Source organism: Chrysemys picta, chromosome 17 (genome assembly GCF_011386835.1).
Source record: "Chrysemys picta bellii isolate R12L10 chromosome 17, ASM1138683v2, whole genome shotgun sequence".
Taxonomy (NCBI): domain Eukaryota; kingdom Metazoa; phylum Chordata; order Testudines; family Emydidae; genus Chrysemys; species Chrysemys picta.
The window spans coordinates 4,646,077-4,672,498 of NC_088807.1; the positions used below are offsets into that span (position 1 = coordinate 4,646,077).

The window sequence follows — 26,422 nt, forward strand, 5'->3', positions numbered from 1 at the left end:
TTTGTCATCATCATTCATTTTTATTAAAGCATTTTTTAACCAGGTACAAACACAATCTCTCCCGTGGAGAGACAAATCAAGATTTAAACACGATGAGGTCCCCGTCCCTCCCCTCAACACATTCAACAGGATCTACAATCGTGGCACTGCCAGTCAACCTTTGATTCCAGCTGCTTCATTTGCAAACAATCGTATTAAAAATAAACTTAAATAAAAAAATAAAGTGGAAGAGAATTTATTCACGCCCTCAGGAAAGAATCAAGTACGCAGCTAGTCAGGGAAAGCCAATGGCAATGGGACAACATGATGGTGGTTGGGAGCCTTGCTTAAAACCTTTGGAGGATGAGTTATCCTTAGATCTAATGAAGTTTTTTCCTCTCCTGATAACTTTGCAATTCAGGGACCAATCCTGCACCCACTCAAGTCGGTGGGAGCTTTGCCATCGTCCTCAACAGCAGCAGAATTGCTTAATTGCAGTGTTTTCCAAACAGGGAACCCGATAGCAGGAAGCCGTAGACAAGAGCTGGCTGCAATGGTAGGGTACCCAGCACAAAAGCCCCCATTGGAGTCATGGGTCAGGCTCTAAACATTCATGGAATGGGCTCAGAAAAAAATAGGCGTCAGGAGACACCCCCATCTTTCCACACCCCCCTCCAAAAATAAAAAAATCCCAGCTGCCCAACCCCTCTGCCAAATCCTTTATCAAGCTTTCTGATGACCCCAGCTCCTGGCAGCCCCAAACCTCTCCCCTGAGCTAGTGCACATGCCCATGTTCCCTGAAGTGACTGGCCCTGCCCGTCTCCCCAGCTGCTAAGCCTACAGCGTTACAAGCCTCCTACACAGTGTTTCCAACTCTCATGATTTTGTTATGAGTCTCATGATAATTATTGTTTTCCTTAAAGCCCCAGCTCCTGGAGATGTGATGATTGCAGCCTTCATTCTTAAAGAAAAAGTAAGTTTCTAGCCCTCCTGGCTGTGGAGAAAGCTTCCAGCTGTGACCCCATGGCACCCTAAAGGCTCAAAAAGCAGAAGGCAAATAAAAAGAACACCAAAGCCATTATGTTGGCATCATCTCATGACTTTAAAGCCAAGCTCATGATTTTTTGGTGATGTTTTGAACATTTGGGGTTGGCACTACCGCCTAGAACAAGCCGTTTAAATATCACGGCAAACTGCGCACACCCAGGATGCCTGGGACCCCGGGGATGGACGGTGAGCCTTGTAACGACAGCGTTTTGCGTGACAACGCAGCTGGTCAGTGTTAACTGATACACAGTCACACATCCCTCCAGGACCTCTGCAGCCCAGATCTCGGGCAAGCACGGCTATCCTCAAGATTTCCAGCCCGGCTTTGCTGTTTTGGTCTGCTCGGTCCATTTCCCATCTGCACTTGTGCATAGGCCGAGAAATTTGTGCTTCAGCAGGAGAGGGCTTATACACAGGATGACCCAGAGGAACAATTAGGTTAACTGCCCCAACAGTGCCAGAGAGGCAGAAAACTCAGGGCCAGCAGCAAAGTTGACAGGAGTTTTCAGGAGCTTAGGAAGGGGTGAGTTGGCTTGGTTTGGCTTGGCTTATACACACCCTGCTCATTTTTGTTGTCACTCAAGCAGGCAGCCAGTTATGCGCAGCAAGTACACGAGTAAATACAGCTTTTAATCGGTGGTTATTAACCCGGTGACAGCAGGACCCCGCAGCTCGGATGCTTGGGGAGGTGGATACATGGACAAGCCAGTAACTCAATCCCCCCATGAGAAGACCCTTTATAAACAATCATTCCAACTCGAAACAAACCCACCTCTCCACTCCCCACCCAAATAAAGTGCCGTAGCATGAAGGCCATTGAATACGCAGCTGCCGCATCAGCGCCAGCAGCACGGGAATCGCTGCTCCTGTTGCTGGGGAGAGAAGGACCTGGGTGATCCCTGAACGTGCAGCTCAGTGAAGCAGGGAGCGGAGGGCTCTACAGCACGGGTCTCTTGGTTACTGCTCTTCCACGTGGATGATTGTCTCATTCCCTTCCTCTGGGAGCTGGGGAACGGCGTAAACTAGAGCCCGGTCTTCCTCCTGGCAGATGATGGCAACCGTGCTGCCGCTTTCTGGCATCACCGCGCTGGACTGCAGGCACGCCTAGGGGAGAGCAAGACGGGAGGTTAAAGATTTTGCCTGGAGAGGTTTTCGGGCAGGGCTGCTTAAAGGACGGGAGGGGCCAGGGCTCAGAGGTGGCACTGACCGTTTGCTCTCTCCGGCCTTGGCTACACTCGGGAATTCCCAGTGCTGCCGCGTTGCGAGAGAGCGTGCAGCGCTGCAGGCTCTGATCACACTGGCGCTTTACACGGCTGGCCCAGGGCAGCTGACTTGGCTTGCGGGGCTCAAAACTGCAGTGTAGACGGCCAGGCTTGGGCTGGAGCCCAGACTCAAACCCGGCGAGGGGTGGGTCTCAGCGCCTGGGCTCCAGCCCGAGCATCTACACTGCCATTTTTAGCCCCGCAGCTCAAGTCAACTGACCTGGGCTCCAAGCCTCGGTGCCGTGCGTTTTTGCCTTGCAGTGTAGACGTACCCTCTGGTGTTTGGCTGGCTGGTTCTTGCTGCTCAGGGTCGAACGGGTCGCCATATGTGGGGTTGAGAAGGAATTTCCCCCTCCAGGTCACGTTGGCGGGGACCTCAGGGGTTTTTCACCAGCGTGGGGTGGGTGGGTCACTTGGCAGGATGATCTGGGTCTATCTCCCTTCATCATTCCCCTGTCACTGCTGGGCCCTGGGGCCCCTCGGTCCCTCCTATTCACTGCCTGCGGCACGTGATAGGTCAGTCTCCTGCAAGCTGTAATACTTGGTCTAATTTCAGTGGCTGAGTTAAGCAGGCAGGTGCTGCTGGTAGCCTGTGAGATACAGCGGATAAGTCTAGATGGTCTGGTGGACCCTTCTGGCCTCAGGCTCTCTGACTCTAGCTCCAGATGGCGCCTTCGATCCAGCCCCGGGGAACAGCAAACTAGTTGTTCCCGTCTGACATCGGTTTGGTGGCCCCTGGATAAACCAAGTTTGGTTGCTATCGAACAAGGGTGCAGGAGACAGAGGGGCACTTAGGCCCCTCGTCGGCAGCCTCAGCAGAGAAGCCAAGGGCTGATTGGACCCCGGGGGCTGAACTCTCCCCTCTCAGCCCTAAAGAGGGTCCTGCAGATCACAGAGATGGGGGCGACAGAGGACTTCAGTCTCAGTGGCCTGTGCATTCCTTGGCCTCTCTGCCTAGGCTGCTGGGAAAAGGCCTGGTAAGTGATGGGAACTGCAGGCAGAGGTCTGAATGCTCCACTTGAACCGATGACCTAGAAGCGAAAGATGCTGCCCCTCCCCTAGTCAAGCCCACAAGCCATTCAGAGCCCACCCAAGCTATTTTAGGTCTCATCAACATGCGAAGTCATTCCGGAACAAGGCAGGGTCTGGATTTCAAGTCCTATAGCTTTTCTGGAATAAGAGTATCCATATGGGAAGCTATTCTGGTCAGTTTCCCCAGGTAGACAAACCCTCAGGTCCACAGATCAGTAGTTTTTGTTGTTTTTTTTAAGGGTAGCAGGGACTACCGCATTACCTTAGTCTGGCCTGGGTAAAGCAGACCGTGTTTCATGCAACATAATTTTGCTTCAACTGCCTCTCCCATACCCCCATTCCAAAATGCTACAGGAAAGAGTGGGGGTATAAAGACACTGTCATGCTGAAAGGGCTAAAGGCTGCCAGCAAGCAAATCCTGGATCCAAACACAATCACAGGCGTCTCTATAGCCAGTGGGTGTGGCCAAGCACTCTTTTAGGCTAAACAAAAGGAGCAATCAAGCCACTTGATGTAGTGATGGCAGCTGCAGACAAAGAAGACTGACTGCCCAAGGAAACAGGCTGCATGGCGCATCACAGCTATGTCATGTAAACTGAGGAATGGCTCAGGCAAGAGAACGAGGGGAAGGGGCTGTGTGTGTGACCCTGATAGGAAGCAGAGAGATGGAGTTTCTTGGGGACAGACTGCTCTGGAGGGACAGACTTGAAGATTTACGAGCAAGGAAGACGCCTGTTTTGTAGAGATGGCTGTATATAGACAAGATGACATCATAAGTCTACCTGACTCGTATCATCAATTTCTCATCCTCACAGAGACAACGCTGCCAGGCCCTCAACTTCCCACCCCCACGATACTGTCTAGGCAATAAATTAAATCAAAGCCTCTGGTTGCAAGGCCAGCATGAGCAAGCGGCGGGAAAAGATCCAATTTCAAGCTGCGATCTGAAGAGGACTGGGGGGATACATTCCATCCACACGCATTTATCCAGTTCAATTAAAATGATCAAGAACAATAAACCGGCTGAGTGAATTCCAATTAAGGAGGAAGGGAAAGTTCAAAGTTAACAATTAAAACCCTCCTAAAACAAGAGCTGTGTGTGAATCTTTTTGCATCGGAGCCCAGCGGCTGACTGAACAGACCTCGGAACAGATGTGCTAACAAAGAGCCCAACGCCATAGCTAATGTGGCACTTAAGGACTGACGCAAGCCACTCCCGCAAAAGATTATTAGGGATGGAAGGTTATGGCACTAGTCAATGGACAGACCCGCTTCCTTAGGTTTGCAGTAGGGGCCTATCTCCACGGCACAAGGTATTAACAGCCTCTCACGGGGTGGGGGGAAGATACAGAGCTGTGAACGGTGTCAGATTGATTACCTATCTAGGGTACTTCTACAGTGCCCCTCACCATAGTATCTGAGCATCTCACATGCTTTAGTGTCTCCCCCCCCGACCCCTGTGAGGCTAAGTGACTTGCACCAGGTCATACAGGGGATCTGTAGCAGCACAGAGAATTGAACTTGGGTCTCCCATATCCCATGCTGGCACCCTAACCGCTGGGCCATCGTGCCGTTCTGCTAGTGCTATCTGCAAGAACTGGCTCCTAGGAGGGCGAGGCAGCTATGTATTGGTTGGTTTTATGAAACTGATGTATCGCTGAATGTCTCAGTGTATGTGGGATCCACCCTCAACTCTCAGAGCTATAGCACATCTCTTCCAGACCAGGGACAATGGAGAGTCATGGCTCTCATTCAAATGGGAGCGCGCCTCAGGACCAGGCATGGCTGAAGCTAGGAGGACTGGCTGTCTCCAGCACCTCTGCGGGGCCTTGGGTTTGGAGCACTGGAATTTCCCAGAAGGGGAGAAACAAAGAACCCATATGAACTCAGACTATAGAGAGGGGGGAAAGGGCCATGCTTTCATAGCAGATGACAGCTTTTCTGAGTGCAGCACTGCTCAAGGTCAGAGAAGCTTACTGGAGAGGAAAGAGAGCGAGACTAGCAGTCAGAAGAGAAGCCGTGAGTTGCAGGAGGAGGGTCCCGGACACCTGGTTTTTATTGTGTCTCATGTCCCTGCCCCAGAAGTCAATAAAAGGCGCCACTTACTTTTCTACTCTGATCTAAGTCCAAAGAACGTTTCAGAGAGGTGAGGAAACGGATGCAGGGAACGTGTGAAGGTGCGCGTGTTTTGTCTGGATCTGTGTATTTCTTGGGCCGTCTCAAGCAGAGAGTGATTGTTTTAGAATCCCTATTTGCAAAGCCTCTGTATGGTGCACATCAACGGTCACACGTCCCCGAGGAGTTCAACAGCAGAGAGGCCACCAGGTTGGCGCTCTGGGAAAGGGTGGGCTTGAGCAACGGGGGTGTGCCTTGCGAGGGGTCAGCACTGTTCTTGCGGGGCCTAGGGCAGCTGGACCATGGGGTGCCATTTCTGCCTGTGCCCAAGGAGTGCGCCAGAGAAGCAAAGGAAAGACAGGGTCGGGGACCACCCAGTCTGGAAGCTTAAAAAAGACAGAGCCCAGGGTGGTAGGACTCAAACAACCCGAGTGTCCAGCAGGGGGAGTATTACCAGGGCTGCAGCACCTCCATTAGGAAAGCTCTTTTGCTTCCAAACGGGGATGAACTCAAGGCCAGATCCTGCCCTCACTGAAGTCAATGAGGGTTAAGTCACAGGCTTTGAGTCTCCTCACCCCCACCCCCAGCAAGATCTGACCATTTCACCAACTACACCCCATGAGCAAGATACTGAATGGTCGATTGCAGACTTTTTTTTATGGTGGCACCTGTATAAGGAGAGCGCTGAACTGAGAAGCTGGTGAACTGGGGTGCACGGCTTCCACAAAGGCAGCAGGTTGGCGCACACTGCAGGCATCCAGAAGATAGGGGCCTGGACACTCGCATGTAACAAAGCGGGGTGTGTAAACTGCTCGCCTGCATTGGGAAAGAGGGGGCTCCTGGAGCCCAAAGCAGTGCACCTGTGTTGCTGGCAGCTGGTGGCTGGGGAGAGTTTCCCCTGCTATGGCACAGACAGGGTGTCCTCCCGCTGTAAGCAGGTGGTGGTATTAACCCCAGTCATCCTGGGTAATGCTGAAAAGTGTCACGGCTCCTCCTACCAAGGTGCCTCCATCATCACCCCAGCAGGGAAGAGAGGTCCCAATGGCCCGATGGATTCTGGACTAAGCCGACATGGGAGTTAGTGGTTCGGCTTGACACACAGACTCGCTGCAAAAGACCTCTCTCCCGCTTCTCCTCACACAGGGACAGCCAGACAGGCTGGCAGATGGGAACAACTTTCCAACGGTTGTTGTAGCCTTGATTCCCATAGCAGCAACACCACCGTTAGGAACAGGCACCCACAAGACACTGGGCCATCCAGTCCTCAGGACAGCACAGGCTGGAGCTGTTCCACAGAGCAGAGGGAAGCCAGCTGGATGAATCTGGCCCCACATATGGTATAGATTAGGGAGTAATGGGCTATACGGTCTGTCCCCCACCCACCAAAGCAGGAGGAAATCCCACCCCTTGTATCCCCACACAAGGCACTCATTGCATCCTGCTCAGGCTGTTTGTGGGTATCAAACATGAGACCCCCTCACTCTAACTGCATGAGTTGCTACTGCTTGAGCTAAAGGCCCGTATCTGCATTCTCTATGGGGCATAGCCACTAGGTAAAACAGAAGGGTGTTCTGGTGGCTAGAGCACTAGCTTAGGGCTTGGGAGACCCAGGTTTAATCCCCGGCTCCGCCACAGGCTTCCTGTGACACATCGGGCAAGTCACTTAGCCTCTCAGAGCCTCAGTTCCACATCTGTACAAGAGGGATAAGAGCCCTGCCCCACAGGATTTTAAAGACTGTGAAGTGCAGAGATACCACCATGACAATACCTCCAGCTATCTCTACACTGCAGCCAGGGCTTTGTCTTGGAGACGTACTCCAGCTACCCGCAGTGCCACATCCTGACTTCTGAAGTGCAACTAGCACAGGTACATCCACACGAACTGCAAATCACCCCCATGTATGCATACATGTGTGACCCAGGGACCTCATGGTGCCAACTGACAGAGGGTATAAGGGTTACAGGGATCCCCGGAGTCTGGTATTTACATTCTAGTTCACCAAAAGGTTCATTTCAGGGTCTACTGAAAGTGTGTCATATACTGGTCCTCTTGATCAGTGCAAGATGGATGTACAGGGGATATTTGAGGAGTTATGTTTCCATAGAAAAATTATGTTCTTAAAGCAATGCATAAGGTAACCTGCCTTAGTTCCACCAGATAGGAGCTAAGAAACATTCCTCTCTCTGGTCTGGCTTGTCGAATACTAATGGAGGGATGTGACATCAAAGAGAAAGCAGCACACAGGAAGAAACAAGCCACAGGGGGTTTATCCTGTTTGCAAACAATGGTTTGGAGGACTATTTCTAGGGGGTGCCTATGAACCGCCCTTATTCCTTCAAGCTGTCAGTGGGCTTGATTTTATGAGAAGGAGACTCAACCCTACTTGCTGAAAATGCTGGGGAAAGGACGTGGGGTAGGCTATCTTGTAGGACAGTAATTCTCAACTAGGGGTCCGGGTCCCCCTGGGGTGTCACAGGCAGGTTTCAGGGGGTCCACCAAGCATGGCTGACATTAGACTCGCTAGGGCCCAGGGCAGAAAGCCGAAGTCCTGCCACGCGGGACTGCAGACCGAGTCCTTAAGTCCTACCACCCAGGGCTAAAGCCAAAGCCTGATCAACTTAGCTTTGTGGGGACCCCGGGCAATTGTCTTCCTTGCTACCCCCTAACATTGGCCCTGGCTTTTATATGCAGAAAAACAGATGTTGTGGAACAGCTGGACCACGGAGTTTTTATAGCATGCTGTGGGGGCCCCGTAAAGAAGAAGGTTGAGAACCCCTGTGGTAGGAGATATGGGAATGTCTTGTGTTAATTAAATATCAGCTCTAGAAAGCATGTTATGATTTTGTTTCATATGTAACCATGGGGAGGGATAGCTCAGTGGTTTGAGCATTGGCCTGCTAAACCCAGGGCTGCGAGTTCAATCCTTGAGGGGACCATTTAGGGATCTGGGGCAAAAATCTGTCTGGGTAGTGGTCCTGCTTTGAGCAGGGGGTTGGACTAGATGACCTCCTAAGGTCCCTTCCAACCCTGATGTTCTATGAGTAACCGTTTCCAGCTGAACCTGTTCTTGTTTTCACTATATAGACACCTAAGTGGTGTTGGTGGGTGGGTGTGGTGACCCAGAGTTGAATCTTACAAGATGGAGTGTAGTGTTCCTTTGGGAACAACAGATGTACAAGTTCTGTCAGTGTTCAGCAGAACAGGACTAGGCATGCGGCAAGGACTTGGCGGGGGGCATGTGCCTATCGCTTACCTGTACAGAGAGACTGGGGTCTGCAGAGGCCTGGAAGTCAGGGCTTGTGCTCCCAGAGGCTGGTAGTTTCAGGAAGCCGACCCACAGCAGGGACAGACAAGACCCCCTCATGCTAAGGGCAACTGGTGGTGAGGGACCCGGCAAGCATCAGAACATACCCTTAAACAGCCAGACAGAGCTTAGACACGCCCAACCTACCATTTCCAGCAGCTTGAGTTTCTCATCCGACACCAGGCTCTCCTTCCTCAACTGCTCCACCACGCCCTCCATGGCTTCCAGTTTGGTGCAGTGACGCCGGTGTCGCTGCTGCAGCACCTTGACCTTCTTCTGCAGGCCCATCACCAGGTTGACCAGCTGCTGGGTGGTCAGCTCGTTCTTGTGGTAGCGGTGCTCCTCGAGCTGCTCCTCCAGGGTTTCGGCACAGAGCTCCACCTCGATGGTGGAGGAGGAGGAGTCGTCATCCAGGGAGCCGGCAGCATAGTTCGACACTATGGGCACCGTGGAGACAATGGGCACTGTCAAGGCTGAGGACAACACGGTCTCGGGAGGCGACGCACTGGACGTCAGCGGCCCCATGGCGCCGGAGGACACCACCGGCGCGGTGGGGATGGTCTCGAAATACGCCACCATCTGGGTGGTCGACACCTGCAGGGAGCTGAGGACAGCTGCGGTGGAAGGGTCGGTTTCCAGAAGGGGCTGGATGGACACATTCTCAATGAAGAGGGTGCCCTGGTCTGTAATCTCCTGTGGGTCCACCGTGGCCACCAGGGTATGCGGCTGATCAGCAGCGAAGGTGCCCTCGGCCTGGTCCACCACAGCAGCGTCCTCACAAGAGACCATGATCTCTGTGGCAAACTGCTCGGGCACGTCCGCCACGAAAGAGTCCGGAGAGGCCTCGACGGAGAAATCCACACGCTGGTCCACGGCAGGAGGGAACGGCTGGCCTGGGAGATGGATGGGGATGGACTCTACGCCCTCCGTGGGCGAGGCCACGGCCAGCGCCACAGCGTTGAGCGGCTCCACGATCTGAACGAGAGGCATCAGGTTCACCGCCCCGACCAGAGGGGAGGAGAGGGCATGGAGGTCCAGATCCGAGACAGAGGGCTGGGCTTCCACATAGATCGGGGCCGAGGACAGACCCGGGTCGATAGCTATGGCGAGAGCTTCCAGTGTGTCCGGAGTGGGGTGGGCGGCCACGGCTTGTGGCCCTTGTGAGGTCCTGTCCATGCTGTTCTCACCAATTAGCTTCTTGGCCTGTGTTTCGCATGGGGGCCTGGCAGGATTCTCCCTTTTCTGCAAGCCACCAAAGAAACAACATGTATTTGCCTCTGAAGGACAACGCAGAGGTGAGGGGGTCCAATTACCTGCCCTACTTGGGGCAGGAGGAAGAGGTGGCTAGAAGTTCCCTTTGCATTCCCCAATGCTGCAGGAGAGCCTTATCCGGCTTCCAGGGTCAATTACAGCAGCCTCAGAGCTGCTCTAAGTTATGCTCTTTTTTTATGGACCCTGGGGAGCAGAGGATGGACACAGCACAGTGCACTCTGGCTGCCCCCTTGACACCTCCCCCCCCACACACACACATTGCTGTGTGCTCTGGCCGTCCCCTGATCTACCCCCATGCCAGGTGTTACAGGCAGGGCCCTTACACCTGCTCTATCCCAGCTGGGGAGGCCTCTGACACAAAGTGGCTTTAGGTTTTCCAACAGGCCCGATTCTCAGGCCCCATTCCCCGGGCTTTGCAGGGACTGCCCAGATTTAAAGCGCTGTCAAAGGCCTGCCTCCGGGGTCCCTGAGTCGTCAATCCAGCCCCCTCTCCAACACCTCGCACAAGCATAAACAGTCAGACAGATCCATATGCTCCTCCCCTCCCCCTCCTAGGTTCCAATTAGGCAATTATTTCCTCCATTGCTGTTAGCCTTCGTTAAGTCACATGACAGAGCTGTTTACTCTCAAGCTGTTTGCTCTGGGAGTGACAGACTGTCAATAGCCTCCTGAACTAGCGAGCAGGTATAGGCAGGCCACCTGGCAGTGACTAGGCCGGTTTCTGATCATCTTGCGAGATTTGCACAAGTAATAAACAGGGTGCTTTAAGCTAGCCCCAAGGGGCTCAAAGCTTCACAGTCCCCTCAGGAAACGAACAATATCATTCTTCCTATTTTACAGATGGGACAACTAGGCTACAGAGAGGGGGAGAGACTTTTCCAAGGTCACACAGAGTCAGTAACGAAGTTGGGAATAGCACTCAGGAGCCCTGAGTCCCCCATGTTCTAAGCACTGGACCCCACTCCCAGGGTTGAGACTAGAACCCAGGAGCCGAGTTCCAGTCCCTCCTGCTCTAGCCATTAGACCCCATTCCCAGGGTTGGGAATATAGCTCAGAAGCCCTTACTTTGAGTCCCTGCATACGTCTGTGCCTCAGTTTCCCCAACTTAAAAAATGGGGATAATTCCTTCCCAGAGTAAGGAATAGAGCTCAGTCCTCTACACTAGTTACTCAGCCACGCTCCCTCCCATGTCAGCTATTTTGTAAAACCCTCTCCCAAGCATCCCCCACTGAGTTCACACTGGAAAGTCCCTACATCAGTTGATGACCAGAGACTTACCAAGGGTTTTTCAGACAGTTGAAAGATGGTGGGGATAGCATCAGGCTTTAGATAGCGAACCCCCCACCTGTATTCGAAACACGACGGAGCAAAGTGCTCACTGCATAAATGCTGGTATCTGGTGGGTACCCACTTCTCTTGGTTCATCTGAGAGAGCCATTGTTGGAGCCGTTCTGGGTTATGCAAGGGAAACCTGCATGGACATCAGAAGAGGTCTTCAGTGACAACCAAACCTCACATTGTCATGGCCACATTCAGCCTCTGATCGCCAAGCAACCCACAAACATTCACTGATTTAGCTTCACAGCCCCCTTTGAGGCAGGTCTGTGTTAGGATTCCCATTTTACAGATGAGGAAACTGAGGGACAGAAAGGTGAAGAGACTTGCCCAAATTCAAGCAGTGAGTCACCAGCATAGCTAGGAAGAGGACCTAAAAGTCCTGACTCCCTGAGCACTGCTCTTGGCCCGCATTCTATCAAATATCCAAACAGATATCAGTGATTAAAGAGGTGGCAGCAGACACCAGGACTCGGCTGGCAGGGCCTGAATATGAACCCCAGGGAAGTACTAAATTCCAGATGTTTGACACCCAGCTCCTCCTCCCCCTACACCCCAGGCCAGCAGATGCATGGGCTCAGCCAGACACCAATAAAAACAGATGCAGTGACAGAATCTACTGCTCTCCAGCGCGTTTTCCTGCCCCATTCCTTACATACCCCATTTCCTTGCCCCATTCCGAAGAGTGCCTCTGACCTATTAACCATGGCTACCCCTGGTGTTGTACACATCCCTGTAACTATATGGCACCTGTCACTAAATGCTGTTAAATAAAGGGCCCGCCTTCCCTGTACAGCACCTGGCAACACCCACCACGTGGCCCATACCCATATGACAGCACTATCCTGTTACTGGGGGAGGGGAATTCCACTCCCTCCATTAACATATGTCACGTGGCGCTCACTGATATAATCATGTTGGACAAATACCCCAGTCTAATATGGTCCATGACCTGCTCCATGCACCTCACCCATGCATGGCCCACTCCCCACCCCAACGGTGCTCCCCCTCACCCCACTGCCTCCTGCCCCCCTGCTGCTTCCTACCCCCCCATCTCCTGCCCTTTCCACTGTGCTCCCCCTTACCCCACTGCCTCCTGCCCCCTCACCCCACTGGCTCCTCCTACCTCTTCTATGGTGCTCCCCTTCACCCCACTGCTTCCTGCCCCCCACTACCACATCCTGCCTCTTCCACGGTCCTCCCCTTCACACCACTGCCCCCCAGACCGCCCCCCACTGTGTCCTGCCCCCTCATCTCACTACTTCCTGCCCCCTCCACCACCTCCTGCCCCCTCCACAGTCCTTCCACTGCCTCCTGCCCCCTAGACCGCCCCCCACTGTGTCTCACCCCCTCACCCCACTGCCTCCTGCCCCCTCCACCACCTCCTGCCCCTTCCACGGTCCTCCCACTGCCTCCTGCCCCCTAGACCGCCCCCCACTGTGTCCTGCCCCCTCACCCCACCGCCTCCTGCCCCCTCCACCACCTCCTGCCCCTTCCACGGTCCTCCCACTGCCTCCTGCCCCCCAGACCGCCCCCCACTGTGTCTCACCCCCTCACCCCACCGCCTCCTGCCCCTTCCACGGTCCTCCCACTGCCTCCTGCCCCCCAGACCGCCCCCCACTGTGTCTCACCCCCTCACCCCACTGCCTCCTGCCCCCTCCACCACCTCCTGCCCCTTCCACGGTCCTCCCACTGCCTCCTGCCCCCCAGACCGCCCCCCACTGTGTCTCACCCCCTCACCCCACCGCCTCCTGCCCCCTCCACCACCTCCTGCCCCTTCCACGGTCCTTCCACTGCCTCCTGCCCCCCAGACCGCCCCCCACTGTGTCTCACCCCCTCACCCCACCGCCTCCTGCCCCTTCCACGGTCCTCCCACTGCCTCCTGCCCCCCAGACCGCCCCCCACTGTGTCCTGCCCCCTCACCCCACTGCCTCCTGCCCCCTCCACGGTCCTCCCACTGCCTCCTGCCCCCTAGACCGCCCCCCACTGTGTCTCACCCCCTCACCCCACTGCCTCCTGCCCCCTCCACCACCTCCTGCCCCCTCCACGGTCCTCCCACTGCCTCCTGCCCCCTAGACCGCCCCCCACTGTGTCCTGCCCCCTCACCTCACCTGCCCCCTCCACAGTCCTCCCCCACCTTGCTGCCTCCTGACCCCCAGCCCCCACCCCCTAGCTCCTGCCTCCCCACCACCCTCTAACGCCTCGTGCCCCCCCCGCGGGCTCGGCCGCTCGCCTCCCGTTGCCAGCCCGCGTTGTCCGGGGGGGGGGGGGGCGGCCGAGCGCGCCCCGCGCGTGACATCACGGACCAGCGCGTGACGTGTCCTGACGTCACGCCGCCGCGCGGGCGGAACTGACCGATAGAAGCTGAGGCGCTCGCCGCCCGGCCGGCGCGGCCCGGCCGAGTTGGAGCAGTTCGGCGCCCGGCAGTACTTGGGCATCGTCACTCGCCCGCCCCAGCGCCGGGCTGGCTCCCCTCGCACGTGACACGCGCCGCGCCACGGCCGCACGCAAGGCGACGTCGTGCGTCACTACGCATAGAACTCCCCCCGCCGCCGCCGCCTGTCCGTCCGAGGGCGCGCGGGCTGCGCAGCAGGGTGGAGGGGGCGGAGCTATCTCCGGGGCCCTGCTGCCATGGCAACAGGGCCGTAGACTAGCGCCGCAAGGGCCGTAACGCAGGGGGTGGCCGCGGGGAGGGCGGGGCTGGAGGGTGTCAATCTCAGGAGGGAGGAGGGGCCTGGGATGGGGGGGTTGCTATGAGAGGGGCTGAGTTAGGGGGCGTCACCCCAGGAGGGAGGCGGGGTCTGGGATGGGGGGTTGCTATGAGAGGGGCTGAGTTAGGGGGCGTCACCCCAGGAGGCAGGCGGGGCCTGGGATGGGGGGTTGCTATGAGAGGGGCTGAGTTAGGGGGCGTCACCCCAGGAGGGAGGCGGGGCCTGGGATGGGGGTTGCTATGAGAGGGGCTGAGTTAGGGGGCGTCACCCCAGGAGGGAGGCGGGGCCTGGGATGGGGGGTTGGTATGAGAGGGGCTGAGTTAGGGGGCGTCACCCCAGGAGGGAGGCGGGGCCTGGGATGGGGGGTTGGTATGAGAGTGGCTGAGTTAGGGGGCGTCACCCCAGGAGGGAGGCGGGGCCTGGGATGGGGGGTTGCTATGAGAGGGGCTGAGTTAGGGGGCGTCACCCCAGAAGGGAGGCGGGGTCTGGGATGGGGGGGTTGCTATGAGAGGGGCTGAGTTAGGGGGCGTCACCCCAGAAGGGAGGCGGGGCCTGGGATGGGGGGTTGCTATGAGAGGGGCTGAGTTAGGGGGCGTCACCCCAGGAGGGAGGCGGGGTCTGGGATGGGGGGTTGCTATGAGAGGGGCTGAGTTAGGGGGCGTCACCCCAGGAGGGAGGAGGGGTCTGGGATGGGGGGTTGCTATGAGAGGGGCTGAGTTAGGGGGCGTCACCCCAGGAGGGAGGCGGGGCCTGGGATGGGGGGGTTGCTATGAGAGGGGCTGAGTTAGGGGGCGTCACCCCAGGAGGCAGGCGGGGCCTGGGATGGGGGGTTGCTATGAGAGGGGCTGAGTTAGGGGGCGACACCCCCGGAGGCAGGCGGGGTCTGGGATGGGGGGTTGCTATGAGAGGGGCTGAGTTAGGGGGCGTCACCCCAGGAGGGAGGAGGGGCCTGGGATGGGGGGTTGCTATGAGAGGGGCTGAGTTAGGGGGCGTCACCCCAGGAGGGAGGCGGGGTCTGGGATGGGGGGTTGCTATGAGAGGGGCTGAGTTAGGGGGCGTCACCCCAGGAGGGAGGCGGGGTCTGGGATGGGGGGTTGCTATGAGAGGGGCTGAGTTAGGGGGCGTCACCCCAGGAGGGAGGCGGGGCCTGGGATGGGGGGTTGCTATGAGAGGGGCTGAGTTAGGGGGCGTCACCCCAGGAGGGAGGCGGGGTCTGGGATGGGGGGTTGCTATGAGAGGGGCTGAGTTAGGGGGCGTCACCCCAGGAGGGAGGCGGGGCCTGGGATGGGGGGTTGCTATGAGAGGGGCTGAGTTAGGGGGCGTCACCCCAGGAGGGAGGCGGGGTCTGGGATGGGGGGTTGCTATGAGAGGGGCTGAGTTAGGGGGCGTCACCCCAGGAGGGAGGCGGGGTCTGGGATGGGGGGTTGCTATGAGAGGGGCTGAGTTAGGGGGCGTCACCCCAGGAGGGAGGCGGGGTCTGGGATGGGGGGTTGCTATGAGAGGGGCTGAGTTAGGGGGCGTCACCCCAGGAGGGAGGCGGGGTCTGGGATGGGGGGTTGCTATGAGAGGGGCTGAGTTAGGGGGCGTCACCCCAGGAGGGAGGCGGGGTCTGGGATGGGGGGTTGCTATGAGAGGGGCTGAGTTAGGGGGCGTCACCCCAGGAGGGAGGCGGGGTCTGGGATGGGGGGTTGCTATGAGAGGGGCTGAGTTAGGGGGCGTCACCCCAGGAGGGAGGCGGGGCCTGGGATGGGGGGTTGCTATGAGAGGGGCTGAGTTAGGGGGCGTCACCCCAGGAGGGAGGCGGGGTCTGGGATGGGGGGTTGCTATGAGAGGGGCTGAGTTAGGGGGCGTCACCCCAGGAGGGAGGCGGGGTCTGGGATGGGGGGTTGCTATGAGAGGGGCTGAGTTAGGGGGCGTCACCCCAGGAGGGAGGCGGGGTCTGGGATGGGGGGTTGCTATGAGAGGGGCTGAGTTAGGGGGCGTCACCCCAGGAGGGAGGCGGGGTCTGGGATGGGGGGTTGCTATGAGAGGGGCTGAGTTAGGGGGCGTCACCCCAGGAGGGAGGCGGGGTCTGGGATGGGGGGTTGCTATGAGAGGGGCTGAGTTAGGGGGCGTCACCCCAGGAGGGAGGCGGGGTCTGGGATGGGGGGTTGCTATGAGAGGGGCTGAGTTAGGGGGCGTCACCCCAGGAGGGAGGCGGGGTCTGGGATGGGGGGTTGCTATGAGAGGGGCTGAGTTAGGGGGCGTCACCCCAGGAGGGAGGCGGGGTCTGGGATGGGGGGTTGCTATGAGAGGGGCTGAGTTAGGGGGCGTCACCCCAGGAGGGAGGCGGGGTCTGGGATGGGGGGTTGCTATGAGAGGGGCTGAGTTAGGGGGCGTCACCCCAGGAGGGAGGCGGGGTCTGGGATGGGGGGTTGCTATGAGAGGGGCTGAGTTAGGGGGCGTCACCCCAGGAGGCAGGCGGGGCCTGGGATGGGGGGGTTGCTATGAGAGGGGCTGAGTTAGGGGGCGTCACCCCAGGAGGGAGGCGGGGCCTGGGATGGGGGGGTTGCTATGAGAGGGGCTGAGTTAGGGGGCGTCACCCCAGGAGGGAGGCGGGGCCTGGGATGGGGGGGTTGCTATGAGAGGGGCTGAGTTAGGGGGCGTCACCCCAGGAGGCAGGCGGGGCCTGGGATGGGGGGTTGCTATGAGAGGGGCTGAGTTAGGGGGCGTCACCCCAGGAGGGAGGCGGGGCCTGGGATGGGGGGTTGCTATGAGAGGGGCTGAGTTAGGGGGCGTCACCCCAGGAGGGAGGCGGGGTCTGGGATGGGGGGTTGCTATGAGAGGGGCTGAGTTAGGGGGCGTCACCCCAGGAGGGAGGCGGGGTCTGGGATGGGGGGTTGCTATGAGAGGGGCTGAGTTAGGGGGCGTCACCCCAGGAGGGAGGCGGGGTCTGGGATGGGGGGTTGCTATGAGAGGGGCTGAGTTAGGGGGCGTCACCCCAGGAGGGAGGCGGGGTCTGGGATGGGGGGTTGCTATGAGAGGGGCTGAGTTAGGGGGCGTCACCCCAGGAGGGAGGCGGGGTCTGGGATGGGGGGTTGCTATGAGAGGGGCTGAGTTAGGGGGCGTCACCCCAGGAGGGAGGCGTGGCCTGGGATGGGGGGGTTGCTATGAGAGGGGCTGAGTTAGGGGGCGTCACCCCAGGAGGGAGGCGTGGCCTGGGATGGGGGGTTGCTATGAGAGGGGCTGAGTTAGGGGGCGTCACCCCAGGAGGCAGGCGGGGCCTGGGATGGGGGGGTTGCTATGAGAGGGGCTGAGTTAGGGGGCGTCACCCCAGGAGGGAGGAGGGGCCTGGGATGGGGGGTTGCTATGAGAGGGGCTGAGTTAGGGGGCGTCACCCCAGGAGGGAGGCGGGGCCTGGGATGGGGGGTTGCTATGAGAGGGGCTGAGTTAGGGGGCGTCACCCCAGGAGGGAGGCGGGGCCTGGGATGGGGGGTTGCTATGAGAGGGGCTGAGTTAGGGGGCGTCACCCCAGGAGGGAGGCGGGGCCTGGGATGGGGGTTTGCTATGAGAGGGGCTGAGTTAGGGGGCGTCACCCCAGGAGGGAGGAGGGGCCTGGGATGGGGGGGTTGCTATGAGAGGGGCTGAGTTAGGGGGCGTCACCCCAGGAGGGAGGAGGGGTCTGGGATGGGGGGGTTGCTATGAGAGGGGCTGAGTTAGGGGGCGTCACCCCAGGAGGGAGGCGGGGCCTGGGATGGGGGGTTGCTATGAGAGGGGCTGAGTTAGGGGGCGTCACCCCAGGAGGGAGGAGGGGTCTGGGATGGGGGGTTGCTATGAGAGGGGCTGAGTTAGGGGGCGTCACCCCAGGAGGCAGGCGGGGCCTGGGATGGGGGGTTGCTATGAGAGGGGCTGAGTTAGGGGGCGACACCCCAGGAGGCAGGCGGGGCCTGGGATGGGGGGTTGCTATGAGAGGGGCTGAGTTAGGGGGCGTCACCCCAGGAGGCAGGCGGGGCCTGGGATGGGGGGTTGCTATGAGAGGGGCTGAGTTAGGGGGTGTCACCCCAGGAGGGAGGCGGGGCCTGGGATGGGGGGTTGCTATGAGAGGGGCTGAGTTAGGGGGCGTCACCCCAGGAGGGAGGCGGGGCCTGGGATGGGGGGTTGCTATGAGAGGGGCTGAGTTAGGGGGTGTCACCCCAGAAGGGAGGCAGGGTCTGGGATGGGGGGTTGCTATGAGAGGGGCTGAGTTAGGGGGTGTCACCCCAGGAGGGAGGCGCGGCCTGGGATGGGAGTTCACCCTGGAGATGGGGCTGAATTAGGGGGCTTGGGCTGGAGGGGTCCCCTTGGGAGTGTTGAGGTGGGGGTGTCACCCTAGAAGGGAGGAAGGATCTGGGCTGGTGGGGCATTGCTCTAAAAGGAGCAGCGAAGAGAGAGGGATTAGAGGTGACTGAATAATTGATTTTGCAATTCCGTGGCTTTCAGAAGAGCGGCGCCTTTGTGCCATTCTCCAGAGGTGCTGTGTACGTTCCTTTGCACAGCACAGCTAGAGGTCCCCATAAAAAGGCCGCTGTCAGGAATTCCCGGTTGATTTGCACCCTGAGGTCTTTACTGGATGCAACTCTAGATGATGTTTCTGGGAGTTTTGCCTGAGTTTAAACCAAAGCCTGATCTGCACATAAAAGTTTTGCTCGCATAGCTATATTAGTGAGGGCGGAGTGTGTGCATGTGTGTTTGGGGCAGGGAGGAAACCACACCCTTGGTTGACATAGCTGTGTGGCAAAAGCCCTAGTGTAGATGCAGTTACACTGGCAAAAAAAGTCCTTTTTCTAGATTTATAGCAGTTTGAGAACAGTATAAATGGCATCTCCCCTAGGGCCACCTCCAAGTGACTTTCAGTGAGTTTTGTGTTCCTAAGGCCTGGTTTACACTAGAGTTAGATGGATGCCTGGCAGCTTACATCGGCATAAGTATGGAAGTGTCTACAGTTAAATTTCGGTGCCACCGACTTAATAACTCCACCTCCACGAGCGGCACAGAGTCAAGTTTGAGGTAGTTAGATCAATGCAGTGTCAGTGTAGAAGGCACTGCATTGCTTATGCCGACTGGTACTGGCTTTCAGGAGCCTTTCAATGCCCCCACACTGACAGTACAATTTATACAAGTGCTTCTGGTGAGAACAAGCACCCCTGATACAAGGAGCAAAGTGTAGACACAGACACGCGATGTAATTACCGTGGTAGCTGTATGCTGACATAAGTTAGGTTGATTTAATTTTGTAGTGTAGACATGTCCTTACTCACTCAGTCTTTGGCAAAGCCTGCCCTCTTTCAGCACCTGGCCAACACTCCAGAAGGCTGATGGCCAGTTACACAACAATATTTTTGCCCTGCTCTGGCAGCTTTAAGAGGCCTTAAAGTGGGAGGAAACAGCCCCTTGAGGATCCCCCCATGCAGGGGGCCTCTGAGTCTTTTGTAATTGACATGGGGGGCCCAGAGAAAACCCCTGCATGTCTCCAGATAATGAGGCGTGTACAGATGGCCTAAAGCCTCCTTAAATTCCCCCTTCCACCCAAACTTGTCCATGCCCCAAGCACAGACATGGATCACCCAGATCAGGTCCCAGGAATTCTGCAGCAATTAAAAAACAACCGAACATAATTTAAGAGGTGCCATCACCTTGAAATCTAGTCAACCCAAAAAAGGGAGGGAGGAGGCCAAAAATAGTCCCAGGCCCTGTCCCCCCCATCTTTCTCTCTCAGTCCACCTGCCAAAATTTGTGGTTTTAAGGTCACATTTTCCTATTTTAACAGTGTTTTATCTCCCTTGTGTTTGAAGCCATGGGCCAGAACCCCAGCTGGTGTAAATCAATGGTGAGGTCAATGGATCTACACTGGTTTACTCCAGCTAAAGGTCTGTCTCTGTGTTAAAGACCCACATGAATAATAGGAAAAAACTGACTAGCCATTGAGTGTACATGTTCTTGACCACCCTTCTGCTTTTCTTTGCCATAGGGAAATGAGCTTGCTAGAAGGTCTGGCCCACACAGAACTGTTTTTGTTCTTCACTATCCTCTTGCAGAATTACACAGGAATCAAACTTGGTATCACGTCAATTATGAGCAGCACAAGGAACAAACCACGCTTTTGTCGTCTGTTTTTACTCTCTTATTGGATGCACTGTTAGCAGGATGAGCTGTCACTAAAATATGTTTAAGGATTGTACATGCTGGAAATTCCAGAAGAAACAGAACATCGAAGGATATGGCAGAATAAAAGAGAAGGAAAATTATAGTACAGTAGGACCCAGAGACCCCAACTGAGATCGGAGCTTCATTTATTTCTAAGAGAGGAAATTACAAAGTTGATCAAACAAAAAACTCTTCTTTAAAATACAAAGGAAGCTTCAAATCTTGAGAATCTTATCAAAATGAAGCTGATTTTAAATAGCAACAGAGGGTCCTGTGGCACCTTTGAGACTAACAGAAGTACTGGGAGCATAAGCTTTCGTGGGTAAGAACCTCACTTCTTCAGATGCAAGATTTTAAATGTGCACTTAATTCCTCTGGTGCGACTAGTGATTTTTGTAGCAGTGATGTTTGTTTCTGTGGTGCAGTCTGTAATCTCTTGGAAATTTACACGTAACAGACTAGTTTCCTCTCTTTATTTTGGAAAAGGAGCACTCGGTTTTAAAATATAATGATCACCACCTTCACATAAGAAGCTCCCTATTCATAGATAACACCTTGATTTTAAATAATCCCAATGGTCAAAATGGAAGATAGTTACTTTCAATACAAGTCATTTATAACTTGGACAGGTTTCAGGGTAGCAGCCGTGTTAGTCTCTAAGGTGCCACAAGTACTCCTGTTCTTTATAACTTGGAGACAGCCTGTTATTCTATTTCTCCTTGATTCCTTCACGAATGAACATTCAGAAAAACTCTGCCACCAATATCCATTTAGAAAACAATAACCTATTAGGGCAGGAACCGTTGCTCCGAGGTATAGAATAGGTGCTCCACTAAAATAAAATCACCATCCCATTATAATGTGCTCTATCGCTGGGAAGGTTATAAAAACAAGCCATCCCAAATTCTCCACTTTCCAAACTCATGATTGTCTGATACATTTGGATGGTTGAGGCATCGTTTATATTGCCTAGTTCCATACTCCTAATTTGCCATAGCTTGCATTGTTGTTGCAAATGATGATATTACTCTTAAAAGAAACTTGCATTATTGCTGCGGTAGGGTCCATAAAAATGGATGTGTTTTGCCGCAGTTCTGTTTAACGTCTATGCCGAGCTGTCATTTGTTTGATATAGAATTTAACACTCCTCACAACTAGCATTTAATTCAGCAAGTGCTATATACCGTAATGCACCATGTGGGAAGGCACAGGGACATCTCGAAAGATGGGCGGTGGCCATTAATTGTAGCACGTCCTCAAGAGACAGGTCTTTATACAGCATTTCTGCATTGGTCTCTGGGCAAGATTTCCAGGCAGTGCAGGCCACTGTGGTCCGGTGACCTCTGATTCTGTAGAAAAAGCCACAGGGCACTGTAGTCAACCAGGCTAGCTGAAAGCACAAAATTCTTACCTCCACTCTTAGCCTGAGCCTGCAATGCCCAACTCCCTTCATAGATTCCACCTGTTCCCCCCAGAGTCCTTCTGACGATGGGAGCTCTGGTTTCCCAGTTCCAGATCTATGGAAAACAATGCCAGCCCTCTCCATATCTTCTCCACTCCTGTGAGGCCCGAGTTTAGCCTCCAACATGGGGTTGCCAACTTTCTAATTGCACAAAACCGAACACCCTAACCCTGCCCCTTCCTTGAGGCCATGTCCTTGCCATCCCCCTTCCCCCCGCTCATGACATGCCCCTTCCCTTGGTGGCTTGCTCTCCCCCCCGTCACTCACTTTCACTGAACTGGGGTGCGGGTGGGGGTGAGAGCTCCAACTGGGGGTGCAGGCTCTGAGGTGGGGCAAGGGGTTGGGGTGCAGGAAGGGGTGAGGGCTCTGGGGTGGAGCCAGGGAGGAGGGGGTTGGGGTGTAGGAGGGGGCTCCAGACTGAGGGGTGGGGAAGAGGGGTTATGGGTGTGGGAGGGGGCTCTGGGCTGGGACAGGGAGTTGGGGCGCAGGCTTACCTCCAGTGGCTCACGCTCAGCAGCGCAGCTGGGGGACTAAGGCAGGCTTCATGCCTGTCCTGTCTCCACGCTGCACCCCAGAAGCGGCCAGCAGGTCTGGCGCCTAGGCGGAGGCGTGGCAGGCATGGTTCCCGGCCAATGGAAGTGCAGAGCTGGTGCTCGGGGCAGGGGCAGCGCGCGGAGCCCCATGGCCCCCCTGCCTAGGAGCCGGACCTGCTGGCCGCTTCCGGGGCACAGCACAGAGTCAGGACAGGTAGGAACGAGCCTGCCTTAGCTCCGCTGCACTGCCAACCGGACTTTTAACGGCCTGGTCGGCGGTGCTGACCGGAGCCGCCAGGATCCCTTTTTGACCGTATTCCTGTTGAAAACTGAACACCTGGTCATCATCCTACTCCAGCAGGGTGTTCTGTTTCTGGTAGCTAGCTAGATTAACGCTAGCTAAGGTGGGTCTACATTGTTACCAGATTTGCCCATTACTTTGGGGTATGTTCATTTATTCGGGTTACTCTTCCGGGGAAGGGGATTCTGTAATTCTATCAATGTACTACTTGTGTTTTCATATGGAGCTCTACTTCTCCCTTCTGCAAGTCCCTTCCCAGTGGAGCTATCCTGCAGGACCTAAGTTCCCTAGGGCTGGGTTTCTCCAGCCCCAAAACCGGATGAACACCCACACACACACACATTAACAGAGCAAGTCTGAGCGGACCGGGTCAATCAGCACTGTCAAGCTGACCCCTTATATGTCTCTGGACTCACTGGGCTGGAGGAAGCAGCACTTTCAAGCTGCCTCTCCTTATACGCCCCTGGGCTCCATGGACTGGGTCAAGCAGCACTTTCAAGCTGTTACCCTTATGTGTCCCAGATTCAGCACGTCCCTATCCCCACTCTCACATCACAATTGTACTGGCAGTAACCTACTCGATGAGCAAACCACACAGTATTTTGGGCGCTGCAGGGATCTTTAGCTTAGGTACAAGAAGCGTCGCTGTAGAGTGAATGGGGGAAGTTAAAACACAAACGAGTAAAGTTCAGCGAGAGAGAGAAGCAACCAACTTAACCATAAAAGTTATTTATTGAATACTAGTGATAACTACACAAGGAGCTAAACCAACATAACATACATTATTAAAGGTTAATACCTAAGGTAGAAAGGAAAACGAGGAGAGAGAGAGAGAAAGAGAAGGGGATCTCGCCGCTCCCTGAAGCTTGAACTGGTCAGGGTTCCCAGGTGATGGTAGCTGAGGGTCCTGAGGGCAGGAGACAGGTAGAGTCCCCAGCACGATCAGTCAGGAGAATATATGGAGTCCCAGTGGAACTGATGCATACTTTGGATCTAAGCATCAGAACAGTGACTGGAGGGTGAGTAGGGATTTTTGTAGAGAAATTACAATGGTTGAAGGGAGAACTCTAGATTTGTTTATAGGTAAACTGATGACTCAAGTATCAGGGGGTAGCCGAAGTGAGGTTTTTACTCACGAAAGCTTATGCCCAAATAAATCTGTTAGTCTTTAAGGTGTCACCAGACTCCTTGTTGTTTTTGATGACTCAAGGGTTTTCTTTAGACTAGACAATAGGAGCTGATCACTCTGGGCTATGGGTGGGGTTTTCTTCCAAGGAGCTCACAATGCAACTAGGCTGCTTCCGTATTTTGGATATCAATCAAAGATTCATTACTAGAATTGGTCTGATAATTGCTGAGCTGGGTGGGGGCAGGCGTAGGTTCATTAGCATCTGGAGCAGAGATTCCCAGGATGCAGTGCTTCCCTGCTTTTTCTGGTCCCAGAGTTCAGTGCGGTTCTCTGTTCTCCATTCTGTGTGCAAATTGAGATGTCTCCCTGTCCTAGGGTTACCATATTTCAGCAAGAAAAAAAGAGGACGGGAGGAGCCCCGCCCTAGCCCCGCCCCTGCCCCTCCCACTTCCCGCCCCCCCAGAACCCCCAACCCTCCCCCCCGCTCCTTGTCCCCTGACTGCCCCCTCCTGGGACCCCTGCCCCTAACTGCCCCCCAGGACTCCACTCCCTATCTAAGCCTCCCTGCCTCTTGTCCCCTGACTGCCCCAACCCTTATCCACACCCCCACCCCCAGACAGACCCCTGGGACTCCCACGCCCCATCCAACCACTCCCCACCTCCTGACAGCCCCCCCCCCAGAACTCCCAACCCATCTAAACCCCTCTGCTCCCTGTCCCCTGACTGCTCCGATCCATCTCCCCACTCCTGCCACCTGACAGCCCCCCCCCCAGAACTCCCAACCCATCTAAACCCCTCTGCTCCCTGTCCCCTGACCCCCCCCCAGAACTCCCCAAACACTCCCACCCTGCTCCTTGTCCCCTGACTGCCCCCCTCCTGGGACCCCCTGCTCCTAACTGCCCTCCAGAACCCCACCCCCTACCTAAGACTCCCTGTTCCTTGTCCCCTAACTGCCCCCTCCTAAGACCCCCCCCAACTGCCCCCCAGGACCCTACCCCCCTACCTGTACCCTGACTGCCCAAAACTTTCTCCACTCCCCCCAAAAAGCCCCCCCCCGTTTCTTGACTGCCACCTCCAGAACCTTCCTGCCCCCTGACCTCCTTACCCTGCTGCTCAGAACAGAGTGTTGGGCTCTGTGCAGCCGAGCCGGACACGTGGCTGCGCTCCCCAGCACAACAAAACCCGGTCCCCTGGCCCCTGCACAACAAAACCCGGTCCCTGGCTCTGCACAGTGCTGCCGGACTGGGCTGCAAGGGAGCTGCCGGCTCAGAATGCAGGGCGGATCCGGCTCCTCTACAGCTGCTCCTGAGTCCAGCCCGGGACTTCCCTGCAGCCCTCCCAGCCGCTCGCTCTGCTCTGCAGGGGGAGGGGGGAAATCCCGGACATTGTGAGTGATTTACAAATTCCCCCCCGGACGCTATTTTTAGCACAAAAAGGAGGACATGGTCCGGGTAAATCCGGACGAATGGTAACCCTACCCTGTCCCATCTTTCCATGCAGCTGAGGCGAGGGGAGTTGTCTCTGCTCTCCATTCTGTATGCTAATGGAGATGTCTTCATCTTGTCACCCTTGTCAGGAGGGGTCTAGGTGTGTCTCCCAACGCCCTTCACTGCTCTCTGCAAGTTTTTCCTCTCATGGGTTTTGGTTTAAGCAGAGGCTGGAGGAGGGGGGGGTGTCTTTCATGAGTCAGGCTGGATACTACACCCTGGTTCCCCAAGAACACAGAGGTGTCTGGTATCAACCTGTATTGCAATCACATCTCTGCGCAGTGTATATATCCCCTTGGCTTAGACAGCATTCATCTTCTTAAACACCGCCTCTTTTTTGCCCCTGCGCTGTGGTAGAATTGCACAGCACCAACCCCTCCACTAGGCTGCTGGGCAGAGAGTGGTTCACAGTCAAGGCTGGCACCAAACTTGTTGTTCCACTGGGGTAGAACCATTCAATGCTAATGGCACTCGATTGCTCTGTCACAGCTTCCTGGATGTGGTTTCTCCATCCTGCGTCTCCTACAACAGTGAATGCTCCAAGCCCAACTCCAGGTTGCATTCAGATGAGAGGTTGAACTATAATGTGGCAACCACAACACCAAAATGGAATTAATATATTGACACACTTGTATCCCCCAAATCTGTCATGGCCTGGTCACCTAATCCACCACCCACTAGGCAGATAATTAATTGCAGGTGGGTCAGAGCCCAACTCCCCTTAAAGGGACAGCCCACCCTGTGGACAGCCCCTTTGAAGACTCTCAAGTTTGGCCTCCCTCCCACCACTAAAAAACTGAGTTATTCAAAATCACTAGTTACTTTTGGAACCGTTGGCTCCTGACTCTCAAGTCATGTGCTCTGATCATTGGGCAACACTCCCTCTGCTATCCCTCTGCTTTATCACTTATAATAATAACCACATCTTGCTCTTATCATCCATAGCTCTCAAAGCGCTTTACAAAGGAGGGTCAGTATCATTATCTCCATTTTTTCAGATGGGGAAACTGAGGCACATTGGGGTGAGGCCCAGATCCTCAAAGGTATTTAGGTGCCTAACTTCCACGGATGGCAATGAGCGTTAGGCACCTAACTAGATCTTGGAGGATCTGGGCTGAAATGACTTGCCCAAGGTCTCATGAGTCCAGTGCTCTGTCCCCTAAATTCCCACCTCGCTGCAAAGTGGCTACTGCTGTCACAGCTCAGCTTTCTAAGTGTATTAAAAAATTAAGTGATGGCAGTTGAACCTAGGTAGTCGGGAAAGGACAGGAAGTGTGGTCTATTGTGAAA

General features: G+C 55.7%; 1 protein-coding gene across 2 annotated transcripts; it reads right to left on the reverse strand.

Annotated features, from left to right (window-relative positions):
* On the reverse strand, positions 1-13,875 carry THAP8 (THAP domain containing 8). 2 transcript variants are annotated; one of them, XM_065571536.1, is made up of 4 exons: positions 13,703-13,875; positions 11,291-11,483; positions 8,888-9,982; positions 1-2,130 (listed from the first exon to the last, which is right to left on the reverse strand). In XM_065571536.1, exons 1-4 carry the CDS (start codon positions 13,783-13,785, stop codon positions 1,984-1,986), a joined length of 1,518 nt encoding a protein of 505 aa, XP_065427608.1. In that variant the 5' UTR covers positions 13,786-13,875; the 3' UTR covers positions 1-1,983. The 2 variants fall into 2 exon arrangements, with proteins under 2 accessions (XP_065427608.1, XP_065427609.1); XM_065571537.1 differs by lacking the exon at positions 13,703-13,875 and adding an exon at positions 12,007-12,133.
* Between the last annotated feature and the right edge of the window lie 12,547 nt (positions 13,876-26,422).

Bases quoted from the DNA above. Each gene is read 5' to 3' on its own strand.
- THAP8 (XM_065571536.1), bottom strand. From the start codon at position 13,785: ATGCCCAAGTACTGCCGGGCGCCGAACTGCTCCAACTCGGCCGGGCCG. The intron at 11,484-13,702 runs GTCAGTTCCGCC...ATGTCCATGCAG, and splicing joins GAGCGCCTCAGCTTCTATCG to GTTTCCCTTGCATAACCCAG. The intron at 2,131-8,887 runs GTAGGTTGGGCG...GCTCTCCCCTAG, and splicing joins AACTCAAGCTGCTGGAAATG to GCGTGCCTGCAGTCCAGCGC.